General features: G+C 35.3%; 1 protein-coding gene across 2 annotated transcripts; it reads left to right on the forward strand.

Moving 5' to 3' along the window:
• Positions 1-2171: 2171 nt before the first annotated feature.
• On the forward strand, positions 2172-20117 carry LOC127120864 (cell morphogenesis protein PAG1). Of its 2 annotated transcripts, XM_051051447.1 has the most exons (17): positions 2172-2519; positions 2614-2732; positions 4451-4496; positions 4661-4733; positions 4827-4884; positions 6766-6861; positions 8259-8376; positions 8455-8721; positions 8809-8910; positions 10062-10419; positions 10527-10640; positions 11723-12351; positions 12514-12710; positions 14149-14371; positions 14929-15048; positions 15322-16089; positions 16835-20117. In XM_051051447.1, exons 1-17 carry the CDS (start codon positions 2424-2426, stop codon positions 19886-19888), a joined length of 6438 nt encoding a protein of 2145 aa, XP_050907404.1. In that variant the 5' UTR covers positions 2172-2423; the 3' UTR covers positions 19889-20117. The 2 variants fall into 2 exon arrangements, with proteins under 2 accessions (XP_050907404.1, XP_050907413.1); XM_051051456.1 differs by lacking the exons at positions 2172-2519; positions 2614-2732; positions 4451-4496; ... (1 more) ...; positions 4827-4884; positions 6766-6861 and adding exons at positions 7196-7604; positions 7756-7872.
• The last annotated feature ends 1522 nt before the right edge of the window (positions 20118-21639 follow it).

A 21639-nucleotide genomic window follows, 5' to 3' on the forward strand; every position in this document is an offset into this window, starting at 1 on the left:
TGCATTCATGTTGCATTATCCAAATTTCATAATCAAATAAACAAACCCTTGATCCAACGTCAAACGACTTTTTCATAATCAAACTCAAAATACTTAATAGCTACGATTAATATTGTGCGTCACGAGCCTTAAGTGGTGAATAATGAGTGAGAATTAAGCGTTCCTATCCTCACTCTGATTATTCTGGATGCAAGACACTTGGCTTGTTATCTAGAATAATCACCTCTGACCATAAATTTTAGTGCAATCTAATCACAAATCCTTTTCATAAACCTTTGTTCAAGGTAAAATCAACACAACTCATCAAACCTTATTTTTGTGCCTTGGAACACCACTCCGAAAATCCTTTTCTCAAAGGTAAAATCAACCCAACATACAAATATTTTCTACTCCGAACTACGAAGCTCTGATTCCTCATCCTCGAATGAGTGATACGTAGGCACAATGGGCAAAATCCTTGACGAGCACTATAATAACAAAAACACCCCCTCTTTCACACATTCTTTTGAAGAATAAAACAATGACATATAAAACCCACGTACGTAAAAACAACTCAAATGGTTCCCATGGACGCGAGGGGTTCTAATACCTTCCCCTTGCGTAACCAACTCCCGAACCCTAATCTCAGTTGCGAGACCGATACCCTATCCTTTTTATAGCGTTTCACGTGCACTCATCTTTCTGAGGGTTTTATCGATTATTTCCCCTCATCTTCTCCGATGGATCCACATAAAATAAAATTCGGTGGCGACTCTCCTGATATTGCCTTCTCCTCTTTGGGAAGACAGTTGTTTTGTTCAGTCCGTCCAGTTCACTCGTTACGCCGTTAACCCAAGTAGCGACAGAAGTAACATGCAAAAGAAACTGTAATTCAACAAGAAAACAAAACGCCGTCGTCAAAGGCTCGGAACAACCTCCCAACTGATAAAGTTAATTTTTTGTTACTAATTTTTTGGAAAGACAAAGAATTTATAGTTACTTGTGACTGTTGGTTTAAGAAAACAAGGAATGGAATGTCAGACGTGTAACATATGTGAACTTTTCCAATATATAACATGAAATGATTTGCTGCAGCCATACTTGGTTTTATAAAATATAAAATATTAAGTATTTGGTTTTCATTACATTAAATATTAAAATTTTGAATTTCAATAGTCATACTTAGTTTTATAAAATACCCATTTAAATTATTGCATTAAAAAAACAATATCATTTATATAAAGTTATTTTTATATTATTTTTTCAGTAAACTAATTTAACATATACTTTTCAATAATATCATTTATATAAAGTTATTTTAATTTTCCCCTTTATTTAATATTTCATTTTAAAAATAATATTTTATACTATGTATGCATTTTATAATATATGTTTTCTTTGATAATACTTTTATTTGATATCCTTTAAAAAGTTTATACTATCTCTGGTGACAAATGCGTGTAACACACTATCCATGCGAACAAACGGTTGTCCTCAACCAAGTCAAGTGTCCTCATTGAACAAACGGTTGTCCTCAACCAAGTCAAGTGTCCTCATTTGTTGTTCTAAGAGCAGGTCGTTCAGATATTGTCCATGCACCAATTAGCTCATCTTATATATGAGACTATTGTTAAATTTTAACACTAACAAAAAATATGAGACTTCAACAAGAAATATGAAATACAAGTTCTACAGTAGTAGTTGAATTCTCAAAATGGATTAATATGGGTCATTCAAGTTGATTAGGAGACAATTTCCGATCATTGTCTCATACGCAGTGACAATTAATAAATCACAAGGTCAATCACTTGATAATGTCAGATTGTATTGGCCTACTTCTGTTTTTAGTCATAACCAATTATATGTTGCAATTTCAAGAGTTAGGAACAAAAATGGTATGAAATCTTAATACATGACAAGGATAATGCACCGTATTCAACTAGTATAAATATTATGTACAAGAAGGTGCTCGAAGCACTTTGTTAATTGGTAAACATTTTTTATCTTATCATTTGAAATCCAACTTAAATATCCATTCTTAGTTAACATATATACGTGTAATGTGAATCCAGACGAGGCTAGACGAACCTACTACGATATGATAGGTTTGTTACTAGTTTTAGTAAAAAACAAAATTCTAATTTTATTAGTAGAAAACAAAGTCCTCATTTTATTATTACTAACTTAGTTTAGACGTAGATTGAAAGCCGAAGCTGGTTTCCAATTTCCATTTGGAAAGAAAGAAAAATAAAAAAAATAGGCTTAAAATTACTTTCCATTTAGATCCTCTTTCTTCACCACTCTCCAACTCCCAAACCCTCATCAAACCTTCATTCAATTTTTCTTTTCAAATTGAAACAATAAAAGATAATAATAAACTGAAATTTCGTCATCGTTTTGAGAATAATAAAAAATCGAATGGTTTTATAAATTCTGAAATTGAAATGAAGGCAGGAAGTGCTGCCAAGTTGATCGTCGACGCTCTTCTTCAGCGCTTCCTCCCTCTCGCACGACGCCGTATCGAAACCGCTCAAGCTCAGGTACGTTATCACTTCATCATTCTTCTTCTTCTTCTGGTTAATTTCTTCAATTTATTGATTTGTTGTTGTTGTTGTTGTTGCGGGTTCACGATAGGATGGGCAATACCTGCGACCATCTGATCCGGCCTACGAGCAAGTTCTCGATTCTCTTGCTATGGTTGCACGCCACACTCCTGTTCCACTTCTTGAATCTTTGTTGAAATGGAGAGAGAGGTTCCTCATTAAACCTATTCACGATTTTTGTTCTCTTTGTTACTATTTACTTATTATATTTCAAGCACGGATACCGGAAACACGACACCGACGCTGACATCGACGCTGACATGTCGATATTAGTAATAATTAAAAAAATGAGTAAATTAAACTTAATCACGAGCGACGGTGTCAGTTTCTAACATGGACACATATTTTTTCTATTTTTCCAGAGGAGTCGGTGCTACTGTGCTTATTATTGTTATCAAAGTTCAATGCAATGTTTATCTATTGTTTTGCTAATAATACTCTTAATTAGTGAACTAACCTTGGCAGACAATTGAAAAGAAACACAGGTGGTACCGATTAGTCGTTTATGATTGTTATTGTTATTGTCATTGTCACTAACTTAATTTGGATATTATTGGGTGTGTTTGAGAAAACAGCTTAATTATTAAGTGCTTAATGTATATGCAATTGGAAGAGCTTATTACATCATATTTGGGCTTATTTTATGACACAGGCACTCAGGTGTTTGATAAAGAGCTTATGAAAGTAGTTTATTCTATCTTCAAAAGTAGTTTATGACATAGGCACTGGAGTTATCTTTAGCTTACGAAAATAACTTTTATTTTATTGAAACAAAACTATTTTAATAGGCTTAGGTGGTTTGGGCATGTAGAGAGTAGACCTGTAGATTATGTTATTAGAAGAGTAGATTAGATGGAGAGGAGTCAAACAACTACAGGTACACGAAGACCTAGAAAAATTATAAGAGAAACTATTAAGGAAATCTCGAAATTAACAAATTGGATAGAAACATGGTCTTTGATAGAACATTATGGTATAATTTGACCTATGTAGCCGATCCCACTTAGAAGGATAAGGCTTCATTGTTGTTACGGTTGTTGTAAAAATGTTTCATTTTCTCAATCAGATAAGGTGCAATACATGTCAGAATTTGATAGAAGTCTCGAGGATTAGTTATAGATATATGTAGCCACACCTTTACTTATGAAAACAACTTACAACGACTATATGAGAACAGTTTAACCCCACTCGCTTTTTGATTATAAAAATAACTTAATATATAGCGCGCGTTTAAGAAAATAGCTTAATTAATTGCCTAGTGTATGTGTGCTTGGAGGAACTTATTTATATCTTATTTGGGTTTATTTTTTGACACAATCACTTAAGTTTTCAGGAGAGCTTATTAAAATGATTTATGTCATGTTGTATCTTTGAGTTGTATCCCGTTCATAAAAATAGCTTGCAGCTATATGAAAACAATTTAACCACACTCACTCTTTGATTATAGAAATATAATTAATAAATAACATATTTAAGCGCTTAATTAAGCTATACCCAAATAAATCAAGTGCTTATCTTATAAGTGTTTAATAAGCTATTTCTATAATCAAAAGAGAAATAAGCTGTTTTCATAAGCAATATGGAAGAGCTTTTTGATATAAGCTGAACATAGCTACTGGACTTAATGTGATAAGCAAATTTATTAAGCTCTCCCAGTCCTTTATAGCTTATGTTAAATAAGCTGAAAATGCGTTCTTTCAAATGCACCCAGAGCTTTTGTTTTGAAACTGGACTGCTTCGTCATTTATAGCTTATGTTAAATAAAGCTGAAAATGCGCTCTTTTAAATCCAATCATAGCTTATATTTTGAAACTGGACGTCTTCTGTTTGCTGTAGTGAAATAATAACAATCTTTTTAACTATTGTAGCGAATCTCCAAAGGGTGCAAACGACGCATCTACATTTCAAAGAAAGGTTACACATTTTTCTTCCCTTTTATATACATTAACATTTGCGCATAAAAATGTGTTTTCAATAAATCTCAAATGCTCGTAAGTTTTCTAATTTTGGTTTTGATTACAAAGCCTTGGTTAGTTAATTCCAAGATATATGATAGCATTTTTGTGTGTGGAATTCAGCTTGCAGTGGAGTGCATTTTTTGCTCAGCTTGCATTCGGTTTGTGGAGTGTTGTCCACAAGAGGGGCTTACTGGTTTGTACTTTGTTTCTAACTGTATATATACATTATGTTCATTTTTCATTAGTTTTTAGTCCCCTTATAATTGTCATTTGTTCTATGCTGCAGAGAAGCTGTGGTCTGGACTGGAAAATTTTGTTTTTGACTGGCTAATAAATGCTGACAGGTAAATTAAGCCTTTTGTAGATGATAATGGAAATTCTGTATCATGCTCATAATTAAAAAAATATTTGTTTTTCCTGAAAAAACTATAATCTGTCATAGAGAAATTGGTCTTTTTGATTCCTATGTCTTTTTGATTCACTGTTCAAACACTGGTTCACCTTTTTACAGTTCAGTCTTTGGAAATTAATGTCAGGTTCTTACTTGCATAAACTTGTCACCAGTCTGGATTACTTCTTTTTGTAATATTAACAATTAACAGTTCCAAACTTCTTCTGTATTGTTACTCAATTTCAAGTAGAATGATTGCTTCAGCTATATGAAAGAAAGAAAAGTCTAATAATACAAACCTCTGTTAATAGTAGTTGCTGGGAAGTTTCCTAGCATTAGTAATTATTAATAGTTAAAATCACTCTAGAATCTAGAACCCTCTAATAATGCTATCTTAGCCTAAAATCACCATGTGTTGTCAACTATGCTTTTGAGAGGCCGTGCTTTCTTCTATACGTGCATTGGATAAACACCTTAAAAATACACGAGTTGAATTTCATGTATAACCCAAAAGGACAACTTCTTCCAATGAAAGATGCGAAGAAAGAAAATTGTGATTAAAAACTGGCATTTCAATGCAGGTAGCTAATAAGACCATAAGCTCAAAAAGAAGCATACTGCTCCGAAGGATCTTACACTTAAACAATGTTGTCCGGATCCACTGCATTTTTTTTTGTTGCTGAAATCCAATAACAAGGCTCCCTTGCAACTTAAGAACAACAACGGAGTTTAACTATTTGTCCCGGTACTCTAACTTAAACATAGTTGAAATAACCTCGGGAATATTCAACTATTGAATAGTTGTATAATCCTCTAAAGTGACTCTCGTTGTAAGTATGATTTTAGGGTGCTCAACATTGGATGTGTTTCTGTTAGGAAATAGGGGCAGTTAGAGAACAGTCGAGGAACTTAAGTTTGAGGGAGTATTTAAAATAAATAAATATAAGGAGGCATTTTGTACATTTGATTTTGTCCTTTATGAAGAAAAATCCTCGGGTGAGTTCTATTCCCATCTTTTGCTTAGTTTTTCAGTGATACACTGTTTTTCTTTTGAGTGTTCTGTTGAGATCCCAAATTGACTAGGGATATTGCCAAAGCATTACTTATGAAGTTGTGCAATCCCCACTTCTTGATCTATTTTTTGAGGTTTAGTTAAGACTAGATCCCAAACTCTATGGTGGTATCAGAGGCTCAATGTTTATCCTAGAACTACTATTGGACTAGTAATACACTATTTTCTTTTGAGGGCTTTTGTTGAAGTTCCATATCGACTAGAGATATTGCCAAATCATTCCTTATAAAGTTGGGGAATCCCCACTTCTTGATCTATTTTTTGAGGTTCAGTTAAGACTAAATCCCAAACTCTACGGTGGTATTAGAGACTCATTATTGATACAACTATTATTGGACGAGTTATAAGTTATTCCATTCCACATGCATTAGTCTATGCTCCAGGCCAGACGAGCAGTCTTAGTCGTGAGGGGATGTGCGGAGAACTTGAGATCCCTATATTGACTAGAGATATATGGCCAATGTAGTCCCTCCCTATATGGCTTGGACAATCTTCACTTTTTAAGCTAGCTTTGGGGGCTGACTAAGACCTAAAACCCAAATTCTAAAAGCTTCTATCTTTCTTCCAATTCAATATATTGGTTCTTACCACAAATGCCATTTAAATTGAAAGAATTATTGGTCACATTTCAGACTCGATTATGTTGCTTCAGAAATGAAAATAATGATTCATTATAAATTTCCATTGGCTTTTTATTTTTTATTTTTATCATCTTATTCTTATATAAAAATTTGGTTTTAACACAATGAACTCTTGTTGCAGGGTTGTTAGTCAGATTGAATATCCCTCACTGGTTGATCTGAGGGGGCTTCTTCTGGACTTAGTTGCTCAACTCTTGGGTGCTTTATCTCGTATCAGGTATCTGTTTTATCACTGAATTGTACTTGACACTTATTTGTTAAGACAATCATTTTAATCAAATTCATTTGTTTTTTATGCTCATGCAGAGTTTTTCCGTGATTTTTGAATTCTAGATGAACTATAAATTGAACTGTTCTGGTTTTAAACATTTATTTTGATTATGCAGTTTTCTTTACAATTTTTAAGTTTGATGATCTCACTTTTTAAGGGTAGGTACTGTATTTTCACCATTTAATTAACTTTTTGTAGGGGGAGTTCAATTTTTTTATAATTTATCCTCAAGGGAATTGTAGTACAGACAATTGGTAAATCATAGCCTGTACTGTTCATGGTATTTTTATTTGTTTGCTCCGATTATGTAGTTGGTTCATTAATGCCAATTATGAATGGAGAAATGGTGATAGAATCTGTACAAGAAAGAAATAGTGTATTGGTAAGGTCACACCTAGATGTCTGAGCGATTATGAGACGCCAATGCCACACATTATGTGTGACACATATGTAGTTGAAGAAGAAAGTAGGACAAGCTAACAACAAGAGGCTGTGTGTTATTGAGAGGAAAATAAAGAATGATAATGGTTACAGAAGTGAGGGAGTCTGTTAGAAGGGAGACGGATGAAAACAACAAAATGTGGACTGGTGTCATATGATGAATTAGTCGGTAGATTTGACTATTTGAGAATTGGGGGTGGACAGGGAGCTAGAATGTATGCAGGGGGAGAACAGTTCCAGGGAGAATGGTAAGTTTGGTATAGGTTGTGGGTTGCCTTTGTTTTAGGTTAGAACATAAAATCCATTTATTTACTAATTTAGAAGAAATGAATTGTGTTCATAAGTTCTCCAGTTCTGATGTGATGTGATGTTATTCATGTTTTCTCTCTGTTCTGCTAGGTTGAGGGAAAGTGAAGAAAAGTATAGGAAAGAGAGAGAATGATAAACCAGAGGCCAAAACATAAGAGTCTCTTTTGTGTGAAACTGATGAAATGATTCGCTTAAACTTTCAGTAAGGTACACCGTTGAATTATTTGGAGGTTGAGTCTTTAGAAGCTCGGAGTAACTGATTTTTAACTAACATAAAATAAGCTCTCTGGTACTACAGTTATTAACCATATACTACAATCACATAAATTTACACCCATACTGGTACGTTTATGAATGCTGCAATTACGCTCTCCCTGAATATTGAAGTTTTGTAGTTTTACATGGCTACCTTTTTGTGTGTTTGTGTGAGTATTAATTTTTAAAATGGAAGGGGTGCTTCTGCTTGTGCCTATTTTGATTATGGTTCAGTTTAGTCATGGCCAAGAATATGAAGTTGAGCCATTGTTGTGTTGCTTTGTCTTGCAGCTACGGAGTCTTTTTCTTTTCATGGCATTACAATCTTAAATTTGTAGGTTTAGTTCTGTTACTGAGCGGTTTTTCATGGAACTCAATACCCGTCGGATTGACACCAGTGGTGCTAGAAGTGAAACGCTTAGCATCATTAATGGAATGCGCTACTTGAAGCTTGGGGTATGTATACAAATTAAATGTTTTGTGTAAACTGGATAACATTATATGATGTTGGTATAATTATAAGCTCCTTCACAGGTTAAAACTGAGGGTGGTCTGAATGCATCTGCTTCCTTTGTGGCAAAAGCAAATCCTTTAAACCGCGCTCCTCATAAACGGAAAAGTGAGCTTCACCACGCCCTATGTAATATGTTGTCAAATATCCTAGCACCTCTTGCAGATAGTGGGAAAAGCCAGTGGCCACCTTCTGGTGTAGAGCCTGCACTTACTTTATGGTATGAAGCTGTTGGCCGAATAAGAGTTCAGCTCATGCATTGGATGGATAAACAGAGCAAACACATTGCAGTAAGCGGGTCTTTGTCAACTTAGTTATTTTCCCATGCCCACTATAATGTCAAGTATGATAAATTTTTATTTCATGTTGTTACCCAGGTCGGGTACCCGTTGGTAACTCTTCTTCTGTGTCTTGGTGATCCTCAAATATTCCACAACAACTTAAGTCCTCACATGGAGCAGCTTTACAAACTTCTTAGGGTAAGGCTAAATTCAATTTCCATAAGCTTTACATCTGAATCATTGCAAATAATAAACTTTACCTAGTTTACTTTGTTGGAGGTTAAATAAAATTTGAGCTTGAAAATTTCAATTAAAAATCATTTCACATTGTATGCATGGTTAAATATATGCTCACGTTTTATGTAAGTATTACTCATCATTGTTAAACTTATTTTTGCAAGAGAAAATAAAAATTATAGATTTACAGAAAACATAATTACTCTTGATCTGTTTCCTTACTGTATGCTTTCGTTTGTCAACCCTACAATTTTGCTTTTATTTTTTCAATGTGATGTATATCTACCCTCCCTAGACCCCACCCCACCCGGCAGAAGCCTCGTGCATTGGGCTGCCATTTTTGTTTAAATTGCAATTAAATTGGGTGATTGCACGTAGGAAAATTTTCTTTCTATGTTTTATGCTAAGTGTTGAATCATTCGAAGATTCCTTGGACATCTAGAAAGAGTTCAACGTTATAGGACATCTAAAAACAACTAACCAGGTTTGCACCTAGTTGCATAACTGCATAATATTTTGGTTTGAATTAATTACTTCACATATAGCAGCATTAAGGCCTCTTGTTCATTTAATAGTTAGTTTGATGGAGGATTTAGAAGGGGAGTATGATGGAGGATTTAGAAGGGGAGAAGGAGAAGAGAGACGACTAATGAAAATTAATCTTAAGTCATCAAAAGTATAGACCATCTACCAAAGTATACAGCTACTCTTCTATATTCACAAGCTTACAGTCATCCGAGATGTCAACAGATACTTAAGTATCAAGTCTTTCAAAATGGCCAAGACGATATAATACTTTTTCCCTGGACTAAATGCATTTGTGATACATGAAAGTAAAAATAAAATAGGAATATGAATTATAAAAGATTTGATAAAAAAATAGGAATAAGAAATGGCCAAAATGGCCATATGTTATAATCCTTTTCAACAGGCAAGGCGGAGAAGGGTATAGTTATCCTTTTCTTTCCCCTGTTGAAAGCTTGTATATAATTTGTCTTAAGATCTTAATTTGTATAATTATGCAACTAAAGTTCATATTCATAATCACTTTATTACCTCTCCATTATGTTTTTTAATTATATGAAGACTCTTTCCCTGGTTGGATCATGCAGGATAAGAATCATCGTTTCATGGCTTTGGATTGTCTTCATCGAGTTTTAAGGTTTTACTTGAGTGTCCATGCGGCAAATCAAGCCCAAAATCGTATATGGGATTATCTAGACAGCGTAACATTACAACTTTTAGCAGTTCTAAGGAAAGGATTGCTTACTCAGGACGTTCAGCATGATAAACTTGTTGAATTCTGTGTAACTATAGCTGAACATAACCTTGATTTTACCATGAACCATATGATACTAGAATTGCTAAAGCAAGATAGCCCCAGTGAGGCAAAGGTTATTGGTCTTCGTGCATTGCTTGCCATTGTAATGTTGCCTTCAAGTCAGCATTTTGGTTTGGACATATTTAAAGGTACAGCTAGTCATATGCCTAGAATAATTATACAGTTATACTCAATAGAAATAATTGTTTAGTGGTCTATCTCTGCAGTAAAGCTTGACATTTTGTTGAATGAGCAGGTCATGATATTGGCCACTATATTCCAAAAGTGAAAGCTGCAATCGAGTCAATATTAAGGTCATGTCATAGAACCTATAGTCAAGCACTTTTGACATCGTCACGTACAACAATAGGTAAACACTTCTCCTATTATATGCTAGTTCGATAGAAGTTATAGTCCAAGCAGAAGCATGGCAATAGAAAAAGACTGCAGAAAACTTCAAATTATGTTGCGGAAAACATGTTTATTTCATTTTCTCTTTATTTTATTATATACAGATAAGTTTGCGTATGAGTTTCTTTTGAAGGATATATAAAAGGATAGTGGAGGCATTAATTAGAGATGATATTGGATACAATACAAAGAATGAAAACCGTGATATAGAAGTGGAGACAGAAAGTAATGAATATAATTATCCAAAAATATATGATTCATCAAATAAATTCAATCAAAATGTATTATTTTACTTTTAAATATGTTTATGACCTCAAGACCTTGTTTATTTAATTAGCATTCGAATAGTATATTCATGACAAAACAGAGATTGAATAGGTCAAACTTTTACGAGAGTTGGTTTCTTGACATGGTTTTGAAAGTCTGTGTCATCAAGTAGTTGGTATTAGTGAATCTATGAATGAAAAGCGGAGCTTGTCAGTTTCAGTTAAAACCTTGGTACCACATTCTTTCATAAAAGCAAGTAGTCATCATATTCTTCGTAATGACACCCATTCCTCACAAGCTTAACTATGTCTATGCTTCGTCTCCTCTTCAAACAAAAAATGTATATAAAAAAATTGAGCAAATAAAATTTCTTCTTTGAAAAGATTACTTCATTTCCACTTTCAATATAGGTTTCTTTTTAAAATTTTTAAAGTGAAAATTTGATACTTAATTCTAAAAATATATGTATAAAATAGATTAAAGAAATTTATTTTTTATTTATTTGTGGTCTTGGGTAATTACTCTTTCACACAAATTTATAGTAATAGTTATAGGGAAATCTCAATTATCCAAGTCTGCCTTTCAGAACATTTTTTTATTATGCTTGTTGCAAAAATCATTGTATTAAAATGATAGAAATTGGAAGTGGAACTTGTTTGATAATACGGGAATTACTTTTAGGTTGAATTTTTGTTGTTGAATTTACTTAGAATAGTCTATATCTGCCCTATCTATGAATTGTTTTCTGCCATGTGACACATTGATATTTTTTAGATGCTGTCACAAAGGAAAAGTCTCAAGGATATTTGTTCCGCTCTGTGCTAAAGTGCATCCCATATCTAATAGAAGAAGTTGGAAGAAATGATAAAATTACTGAAATAATACCACAGCATGGCATAAGTATTGACCCAGGTGTTCGCGAGGAAGCTGTTCAAGTATTAAATCGGATTGTGAAATACCTACCTCACCGTCGTTTCGCAGTAATGAAGGGAATGGCCAATTTCATATTAAGACTTCCTGATGAATTTCCTCTTCTCATTCAAACGTCTTTAGGGCGCCTGTTGGAACTAATGCGCTTTTGGAGATCTTGTCTGATAGATGATAGGATGCAACTTGATGCAGATGCAAAATCTCTGGGTCATGAAACTGAGAGATTCAGAAAGTCTTCCTTCCAACAATCGTGCGAAGCAATAGAATTCCGTGCATCAGAAATTGATGCAGTTGGCCTCATATTCCTTAGTTCTGTTGATAGTCAAATTCGGCATACAGCATTGGAATTGTTGCGCTGTGTTCGTGCATTGAGGAATGATATTAGGGACCTGAGGATGCATGAGCAACCAAATCATTCTTGGAAATTCGAAGCTGAACCAATATTTATTATTGATGTTCTAGAAGAACACGGGGTATACATTTGCCTTAATATTTTTTTTTCATGTTAAGGTCCAGTTTTGTTAGAATGTTCATTTTCTTTTACTTAGGGCTACATTTTATCATTTATTTATTTTGAAGTTCAATCATGCTATATTGAGATTTTTCGGTTTGAGTAAGAATTTAAATATACACAGGATGAGATTGTTCAGAACTGCTACTGGGACTCGGGTCGACCATTTGATTTCAAACGAGAACCTGATACTATTCCTCCTGAAGTGACACTCCAATCTATAATATTTGAGAGCCCTGACAAAAACAGGTGGGCTCGGTGTCTCAGTGAGTTGGTCAAATATGCTGCCGAGCTTTGTCCAAGTTCTGTTCAGGAAGCAAAGTAAGTATTTGTTTCTCTTTCCATCTTTTGCTGAAGCCTAAGCTCTGAAAAGCTAGATATATTTTAGTGGAAGCTGGTCTTCTGTTAAAGGGCTAGTAAGAGATACTAAATTTCAATATGTTTGACCGTTCAGCAATAATCTTGTTACACTTGTCAGATCCGTTGACATTGGATAGAAACTTAACAAGTAACAAAACACAACCCTCAAATACATCTCTTTTCTTCATAATAAAAAGTTAAGTAATTGAAGAGAAGAATAATAGAAAGAATCTGGAGGATCAATAATCCTCTGAAGCGAAAGTGGAAAATAATTAAGCCGGAAAAAAAGGAACCCTTGCACCAAAATGAAACCAATAAATGAATCTTGTTTCCTATCAATAATTTTGTCTAAGAAATATCCTTTAAATATGAGGGGGTGACAATGTGTTATTCCCTTACCAGGAATATCTTGGTGATCACCCTCTTCCTATAACAGAAGTTATTTTCTACCTCACCCACTCTCCCTTTCCCACTATATATCTAACTCCTCATGCCATACCCACGTTCTTTGTCAGATCAACAACTTTTCTTCCCTTGTAACGTTTCCTATTGTAAACTGGGCCTCATCCCGTCATTAACCAATGATTGGCCCAAGTCCTCCCTCACATTCCTATCAGTTTATAAATGGGGTCAAATGAGAAGAATAAATGCAACCCAAAAACACTCCAATTCAAAACTTTTCCTGACATTTAAATCACGAGAAATGTGGAAATTTCATGGAAATTATAATATCGAATGCTATTGAAATTGTGATAAGAGAGCTATGTACTGAAGTTAGATGAGAGATATGGGTTAACTTCTGTCAAGCAAGCTCCTGCCATGTGTTCCTCCCAATATTTACTTGAGAGCTTACCACTACCATTCAAATCGGAGACAAATATAAAGTTGAAATAAGGCATGAAAAGTATCCCAGACACTTATTCCCTCTTTTTCCTTAATTGCTTGCGGTATGTGTCTACGCAGGTTGCCTTACTTTCTTTTACTGTAATGAACACGAGGGATATTGTCTTAGATTTTTTAATTTTGTAATATTTTTATTTTGGTGGTTTATGTCTTTATGAGAAAATACAATATCACTTATCCATGTAGCCGACTTTACCTAGAGGGAAAAATGATCTGGTTCTGATATAATTTTAAAATTTCCATTCTACCTGTATACTTCATTGTTGTATAACTATCAAGTTCTTGAGTGTGCTAGACTGACTATTAAGCTGATGTTTTTATTTTTGTACTGATAAGTACATTCTTTTTTCTTTTATAAAAGACTTGCTTTGAGCGCTTTTTTGGTTATTATGGAGAAATATTTATTGTTACTCACTGATACTGCCTCCCGTCCCTGTCCCCTTCAGTGTTTCTAGTCCCAACTAAAATTTTGTAATATCACTAAAACTTTGTGCAGGGTAGAGGTTACGCAACGTCTTGCTCATATCACGCCGGTTGAATTGGGTGGAAAAGGCCATCAGTCACAGGATGTTGATAATAAACTGGATCAGTGGCTTATGTATGCCATGTTTGTCTGTTCATGTCCACCGGTTGTTCGAGAGTCTAGTGGAACTGCCACAACCAAAGATCTTTACCATCTTATTTTTCCGTCACTAAAATCTGGATCTGATGCACATGTTGTAAGTACTCTTCACTCACTAGACTTTATCTATAAGTCTATCATCACAGGATGACTACTAGGTATTTAAGATGAAGTGTTGCATGCAATCATTGATAAGTTGTTTAGTTTTTATTTCCACATTTTCAAACTTAAATAAGCATATGACAACCTGGGAGTTCTTTTGTTCTTTTTACCGTATTCTAACCCTGCTTTCATGTGATTAAAGCTATTTTTAGTTCCATTTTTGATTGGACGGCGAGAAAACCAATTGAATCTCTTAAAAAAATAAATTTCAAATAATTGAGTTACTTTATATGCTAAATGTTGCATTACTCGGTGTTCCTTTATTTTACAATATATACTTGTTGTACCCTCAAATTTAATAACTTTTTTACTCACTATCAAATATTAATCCTTGTTTCACCTGTCTTCAATGGGAAAGGTATTTGGTGGACAGATGGTTGATAACTAACTATTGCAGTTTTATAGATGTGAAGGCATTTAAATTTTTTGCTATCGATCATTTGCCCACTACTTTTGATCTCTATTTAATTACTAAGGAGGTTTATGGTACAGCATGCAGCCACAATGGCTCTTGGCCGTTCACACTTGGATGCTTGTGAAATCATGTTCAGCGAGCTGGCTTCTTTTATTGACGAGGTTTCTTCCGAGACAGAAGGAAAACCAAAGTGGAAGGTATTGTTATAGATCTGTAAAAGAAATCAATAGAACACTTATAGAGTAATGTTAATTGATATAGGGATTAATATTATATTAAAAGAAATCAATGAAAGAATTTTGAAGTCTTAAACCTTTTCAGCGTATAATAAGTGAACCATGTTAAAGACTATATCATATTTCAAATTAAAAGGCATGATCTAATTAAAACTTTTGTTAATTATTGTTTTTTTTCTTTTCTGATTTTTTAAAGTGGAATTTGGCACTGATTAGTATATTATATGGATGCAGAGTCAAAAGGCTCGCAGGGAAGAACTCCGTGTCCCTATTGCAAATATTTACCGCACTGTTGCAGAAAATATATGGCCTGGCATGCTTGCACGCAAGCCAGTTTTCCGCCTTCATTATCTTAAATTTATTGATGAGACGAACAGACTTATTACAACAGCTCCTGAAAGCTTTTCAGACATGCAACCATTCCGTTATGCACATGCTTGTGTTATTAGAGCCTTGGCCCCTGAATTTGTTGATTCAAAATCTGAGAAATTCGACGTTAGAACTAGAAAACGCCTATTTGATCTTCTTCTATCCTGGTGTGATGACACAGGCAGTACATGGGCTCAAGATGGTGTCAGTGATTATAAACGTGAAGTTGATCGTTATAAATCTTCTCAACATGCACGGTCAAAAGATTCTGTGGATAAAATATCATTTGACAAAGAATTAAATGAACAGGTTGAGGCAATCCAGTGGGCATCCATGAATGCAATAGCATCACTTTTATATGGACCATGTTTTGATGACAATGCAAGGAAAATGAGTGGCCGTGTGATATCTTGGATTAATGCTTTGTTTTTGGAGCCTACACCGAGGGCTCCATTTGGTTTCTCACCAGCTGATCCAAGAACTCCATCATATACCAAATATCAAGGGGAAGGCGCCCGGGGAACTGGTCGAGATAGGGTTAGGGGGGGCCATCACCGTCTTTCTCTAGCAAAATTGGCTTTGAAGAATCTTTTGCTTACAAATTTGGACCTATTTCCCGCATGTATTGATCAGGTAATATTTCACTTCCTATTATGTATGACTCCTACTGAAGAAATTGAAATGTTGTATCGGTTTAAAATCCACTGGGTGGGTGTTTATATACTACTTTACAATCTTAAAAAAGGTATTATCAGAAGTAAATTGTCTAATAATATCTGTGGACATGATAGAAAAAGTCATTCATGAGCTTTCACTTATCAATTTGTTTATAATACTGTATTTCGATCACAATCATTCTTAATTCTTAAATTTTGTTATATTTAAAATTTTGGTAGTTTCTATTTTATCGTCCATGGTTCGAAGTTCTGCTGAAAATCACAATGCAAAACATAAGTCAGTGTATTTTTTACAGAGTGCTTAGCTTAGCATGATAATGTATTTATCCCTAAATTGAAGTTGGGAATTTCAAGACTGCATTAGTAGCAGTCTCTTTACTCCAATATATAATAAATAAACTCACAATTCAAGCTCTCCATATCTTTCTGTTGATTACGAACCGATGGTATGTTTCACTTGGTAATACTATTAATTTTGACCAATTAATTTCCTATATTTTCAGATCTTGCTTCCCTTGTATTATTTCTTATGTGGCTCTACCTATTCTCATTGACATTAATGCTTATCCAGTGCTACTATAATTCTTAATTATTTTCTGCAGTGCTACTACTCTAATTCTTAATTATTTTCTGCAGTGCTACTACTATAATTCTTAATTATTTTCTGCAGTGCTACTATAATTCTTTATTATTTTCTGCAGTGCTACTACTCTAATTCTTCTGTAGCCGATGGGTATTTCAGTGTACTGGCAGAGGTCTACATGCGACAAGAGATACCAAACTGTGAAGTACAAAGACTATTGAGTTTGATCCTTTATAAAGTAGTGGACCCATCAAGACAAATTCGTGATGATGCCCTTCAGATGCTTGAGACACTTTCTGTTCGGGAATGGGCTGAGGATGGCATTGAGGGCTCAGGTGGTTATCGAGCTGCTGTTGTTGGCAACCTTCCTGATTCCTATCAACAGTTCCAGTACAAGCTTTCCTGTAAACTTGCAAAAGATCATCCTGAACTAAGCCAGCTTCTTTGTGAGGAGATTATGCAAAGGCAATTGGATGCTGTTGATATCATTGCTCAGCATCAGGTCTTAACATGCATGGCTCCATGGATTGAGAACCTTAATTTCTGGAAACTCAAAGAAGGCTGGAGTGATAGGTTATTGAAAAGTCTTTACTATGTAACATGGCGACATGGAGACCAGTTTCCGGATGAAATTGAGAAACTTTGGAGCACAATTGCTAGCAAAAATAGGAATATTAGTCCCGTTTTAGATTTCCTTATCACAAAAGGAATTGAAGACTGCGATTCAAGTGCAACAACAACTGAAATAAGTGGTGCATTTGCTACATACTTCAGTGTTGCAAAGCGGGTAAGTCTATATTTAGCACGAATATGCCCTCAACGAACAATAGATCACCTGGTTTTCCAGTTGTCTCAGCGACTATTAGAGGACAGCATTGAGCCACTTGGGCTAGGTGCAAGTAAGGGTGAAGTCAGTGCAAATTTTGTCTTAGAATTCTCACAAGGTCCTGCTATGGCCCAAATGACATCAGTTATGGATAACCAACCGCACATGTCTCCATTGCTTGTAAGAGGTTCTCTTGAGGGTCCACTAAGAAATGTTAGTGGGAGCTTGAGCTGGAGAACAGCAGGTATGACTGGACGAAGTGTCTCAGGTCCATTAAGTCCAATGCCTCCAGAGTTAAATGTTGTTCCAGTAAGTACTGCGCGATCAGGGCAGCTCCTTCCATCTTTGGTTAACATGTCAGGACCCTTGATGGGTGTTAGAAGCTCAACAGGGAGTTTGCGGAGCCGCCACGTTTCACGGGACAGTGGAGACTATTTTGTTGATACTCCAAACTCTGGTGAAGATGGACTGCTTGCAGGGGGTGCTGCGCATGGCGTGAGTGCTAAGGAACTTCAGTCAGCCTTACAAGGTCATCAGCAGCATTCACTTACACATGCAGATATAGCGCTGATTCTCCTTGCTGAAATTGCGTATGAGAATGATGAGGATTTTCGGCAATACCTGCCTCTACTCTTTCATGTCATCTTTGTTTCAATGGATAGTTCAGAAGACATTATCCTAGAGCATTGTCAGCATTTGCTTGTTAATCTGCTATATTCCCTCGCAGGCCGCCACTTGGAGCAATACGAGGTGGAAAATAACGACAGGGAGAACAAGCAACAGGTTGTGAGTCTGATTAAATATGTACAATCAAAGCGAGGAAGCATGATGTGGGAAAATGAGGATCCAACAGTTGTTAGAACTGAGCTGCCAAGTGCAGCACTTCTATCTGCCCTAGTTCAGAGCATGGTGGATGCTATCTTCTTCCAAGGGGACCTTCGTGAGACTTGGGGAGAAGAAGCACTGAGATGGGCTATGGAGTGCACATCAAAACACCTTGCATGTCGTTCACATCAGATCTACCGAGCACTTAGACCAAGTGTAACAAGTGATGCTTGTGTATCCCTTCTTCGGTGTCTCCATAGATGCCTAGGAAATCCAGTACCCCAAGTTTTAGGATTTGTTATGGAAATTTTAATGACAATGCAAGTTATGGTAGAGAATATGGAGCCAGAGAAGGTGATACTCTATCCTCAGCTATTTTGGGGGTGTGTTGCTATGATGCACACAGATTTTGTCCATGTCTACCGCCAGGTTCTCGAGCTCTTCTCTCAAGTGATTGACCGTTTATCTTTCCGTGATCGCACAACAGAAAATGTGCTCCTTTCAAGCATGCCTAGGGATGAACTTGACACCAGTTATATAGGAGAATTTCAACGCACAGAATCTAAAAGTGGCTATGAACCCCTACAAGAGGGGAGTTTGCCAGTATTTGAAGGGGTGCAGCCTCTTGTTCTTAAAGGACTTATGTCGAATGTCAGTCACAGTGTCTCTATCGATGTCCTTTCCCGTATCACAGTGCATTCTTGCGATTCTATATTTGGTGATGCTGAGACAAGACTGCTGATGCACATTATAGGGTTACTCCCTTGGCTCTGTCTTCAACTCAGCAAAGACCCAGCGATAGGTCCTGTTTCTCCACTCCAACATCAATATCAAAAGGCCTGCTCTGTTGCTGCTAATATTGCAATTTGGTGCCGAGCAAAATCCTTGGATGAATTAGCTACTGTATTTATGATTTATTCTCGAGATGAGATCAAGAGCATCGACAATTTTCTAGCATGTGTTTCACCACTGCTATGCAATGAATGGTTTCCAAAACACTCGACTTTAGCATTCGGGCACTTGTTAAAGCTACTAGAAAAGGGACCAGTTGAGTATCAACGCGTCATTCTGCTCATGCTTAAAGCTCTCCTCCAACACACTCCAATGGATGCTGCCCAAAGTCCACACATCTATGCAATTGTATCCCAATTGGTAGAAAGCACTTTGTGTTGGGAGGCATTAAGTGTGTTAGAAGCCCTTTTACAAAGTTGCAGCTCATTGACTGGTTCTCACTCCCATGATATTGTATCATTTGAAAATGGAATCAGTGGAACTGAAGAAAAGTTTCTTGCTCCACAGACCTCATTCAAGGCTCGCAGCGGCCCCTTGCAATATGGTATGAGTTCAGCACTGGTCTCAGTTTCTACACCAGGACAGGGTGTGTCAATCGAGTCGCAGAGAGAGGTAACTTTACAGAATACTCGTCTGTTTCTTGGTCGGGTGTTAGACAGAAGTGCACTAGGCAAGAGAAAAGACCAGAAGAAGTTAGTCCCTTTTGTTGCAAATATTGGTAACCCGTGATTGTATAATTATATTTGCTATGTGTTGTATATATTATTTCGACGATGATGTTGTAATTGCTCTAGGATAGAGGTTGTATTATACATAGGCCACTTAGAAACTTGTATGACAGTTTTGTAGCTCTGTAATTGTAGACAAATATACTTTTGATGTCAAAGATCATGCATAATTTAACTTCGATGGTAACATTATATCTATCTTATAATTTACACGAAGTATGCTTAATGTATATCTCTGCAAATTTTTGATGTGTATATTTTGTGCCCTCTATTTCTATTGATATGTTTGCATTTATATTAGATTGATAATACAACATATACTTATCAAAACTAAACATAATATAGAAGAGTCTGGGACAGATGGGTTCAATTTTTGTTTGCAAGAGGTGTTTGTGCTTACTTAATAACGACAATGAGGTGAATGTTATGTTTGATCAATTTTTTTAATGCAGTTTTATTGATGAGTTTCACGTTGTTCTTTGTTGATCTCATCCTGAAGGTGGATTCTTCTTTGGAGTTGGAGAACTTTAGTTTTATTTCTCTCCCTGGGTTGCTGTATAAGTTGGAGGCGAGGCAAAAATCTGACTATGGTGGATGGCAGAACAGAAAATGCATGGCAAAAATCTCGCTATGGTGGATGGCAGAACGGAAAATGCATGGAGGACAAACAAAAAACAAAATAGATGCTAAAAATAATAATAACAACACCAAAAAAATCAAAAAACAAACAAAAAAACATAATAGATACTCAAAAAATAGTAACAATGTTTTTTTTCTTCATAAAAGACGTCATAAAAAACATAATAGATGGGGGTATGATGTTATAAAATCTCCAATCCTCTTCTTTAACTTCAACACAATATTATTAAGTGGGGGTTAGTCCTCCCTCTTCTCCAGAATCTTCAAATTTCATTATTTTGGCAAATTCTTCCACATCCTCTTGTTTTGTTGCTATATCATCACCGTTTATATATTACAATTCTTTTTCATCAATCACGTTAACAACCTCCTTTCATTTTCCTTTAGAGATTGATGTTTGTGGTTGACTTTCTTCTTTGTGCTTCTAGCAATTGTAATTTTTTCTTCCTACTTTGATGTTTAGTAGTTTTTGTAGGCTTTCGAATTTCTGAAGTCTTATAATTTTTTTCACAAAATCAGAGGTATCTACAGACTTCACAAACATTGTCCCAGTAGTGGAGTTGACCAAGATTTTAATAATGCATCATTGTTTCCTATCAATCCTTAAATCTAACATAATAGAACAACCATGCTTTTTCCATTCTTCCATTGCTCCTTATGATGCCTTTCATCAATTTGTGAATATATTCCACTTCATTCTTTAGGAGTGGAACTCTAAGAGTATGATATATAGGAACCGGTAGATATGGTCCATAATAACCAATGGCTGGAATCATATCTCCAAAACTCTTCAACTTAACAATGTTCAGTGATAATTTGGCTTGACGCCAAAATCAAGCAATATATTGGTGAAATCTAGTTATAACTTCTTTATCACAAGACTTTCTAGTGCTCGTTTGTCTCAATTTCTCTTTCTTTTATTCCCAATTGATATCTTAAGCATTCTAAAAAATAGATCTATTGGTCCCTTTTTACTCTCATCCTTCTTGGAGCGTTTGGTTCATCATCATATTGAATGCTTCCAAAATCCATATTTGTGATCATAGCCATATCAACATCAATGTTGTTTTGCTTCCTTTTGCTTGAAGTAGACTCCATAGTCTCTTCTTTAAT

This window comes from Lathyrus oleraceus, chromosome 1 (assembly GCF_024323335.1).
Source record: "Lathyrus oleraceus cultivar Zhongwan6 chromosome 1, CAAS_Psat_ZW6_1.0, whole genome shotgun sequence".
NCBI lineage: Eukaryota > Viridiplantae > Streptophyta > Magnoliopsida > Fabales > Fabaceae > Lathyrus > Lathyrus oleraceus.

Coding starts and splice junctions, on each gene's coding strand:
- LOC127120864 (XM_051051447.1), top strand. CDS start 2,424: ATGAAGGCAGGAAGTGCTGCCAAGTTGATCGTCGACGCTCTTCTTCAG. Junction 2,733..4,450: donor TTGTTGAAATGGAGAGAGAG/GTTCCTCATTAA, acceptor TAACTATTGTAG/CGAATCTCCAAAGGGTGCAA. Junction 8,377..8,454: donor TGCGCTACTTGAAGCTTGGG/GTATGTATACAA, acceptor GCTCCTTCACAG/GTTAAAACTGAGGGTGGTCT.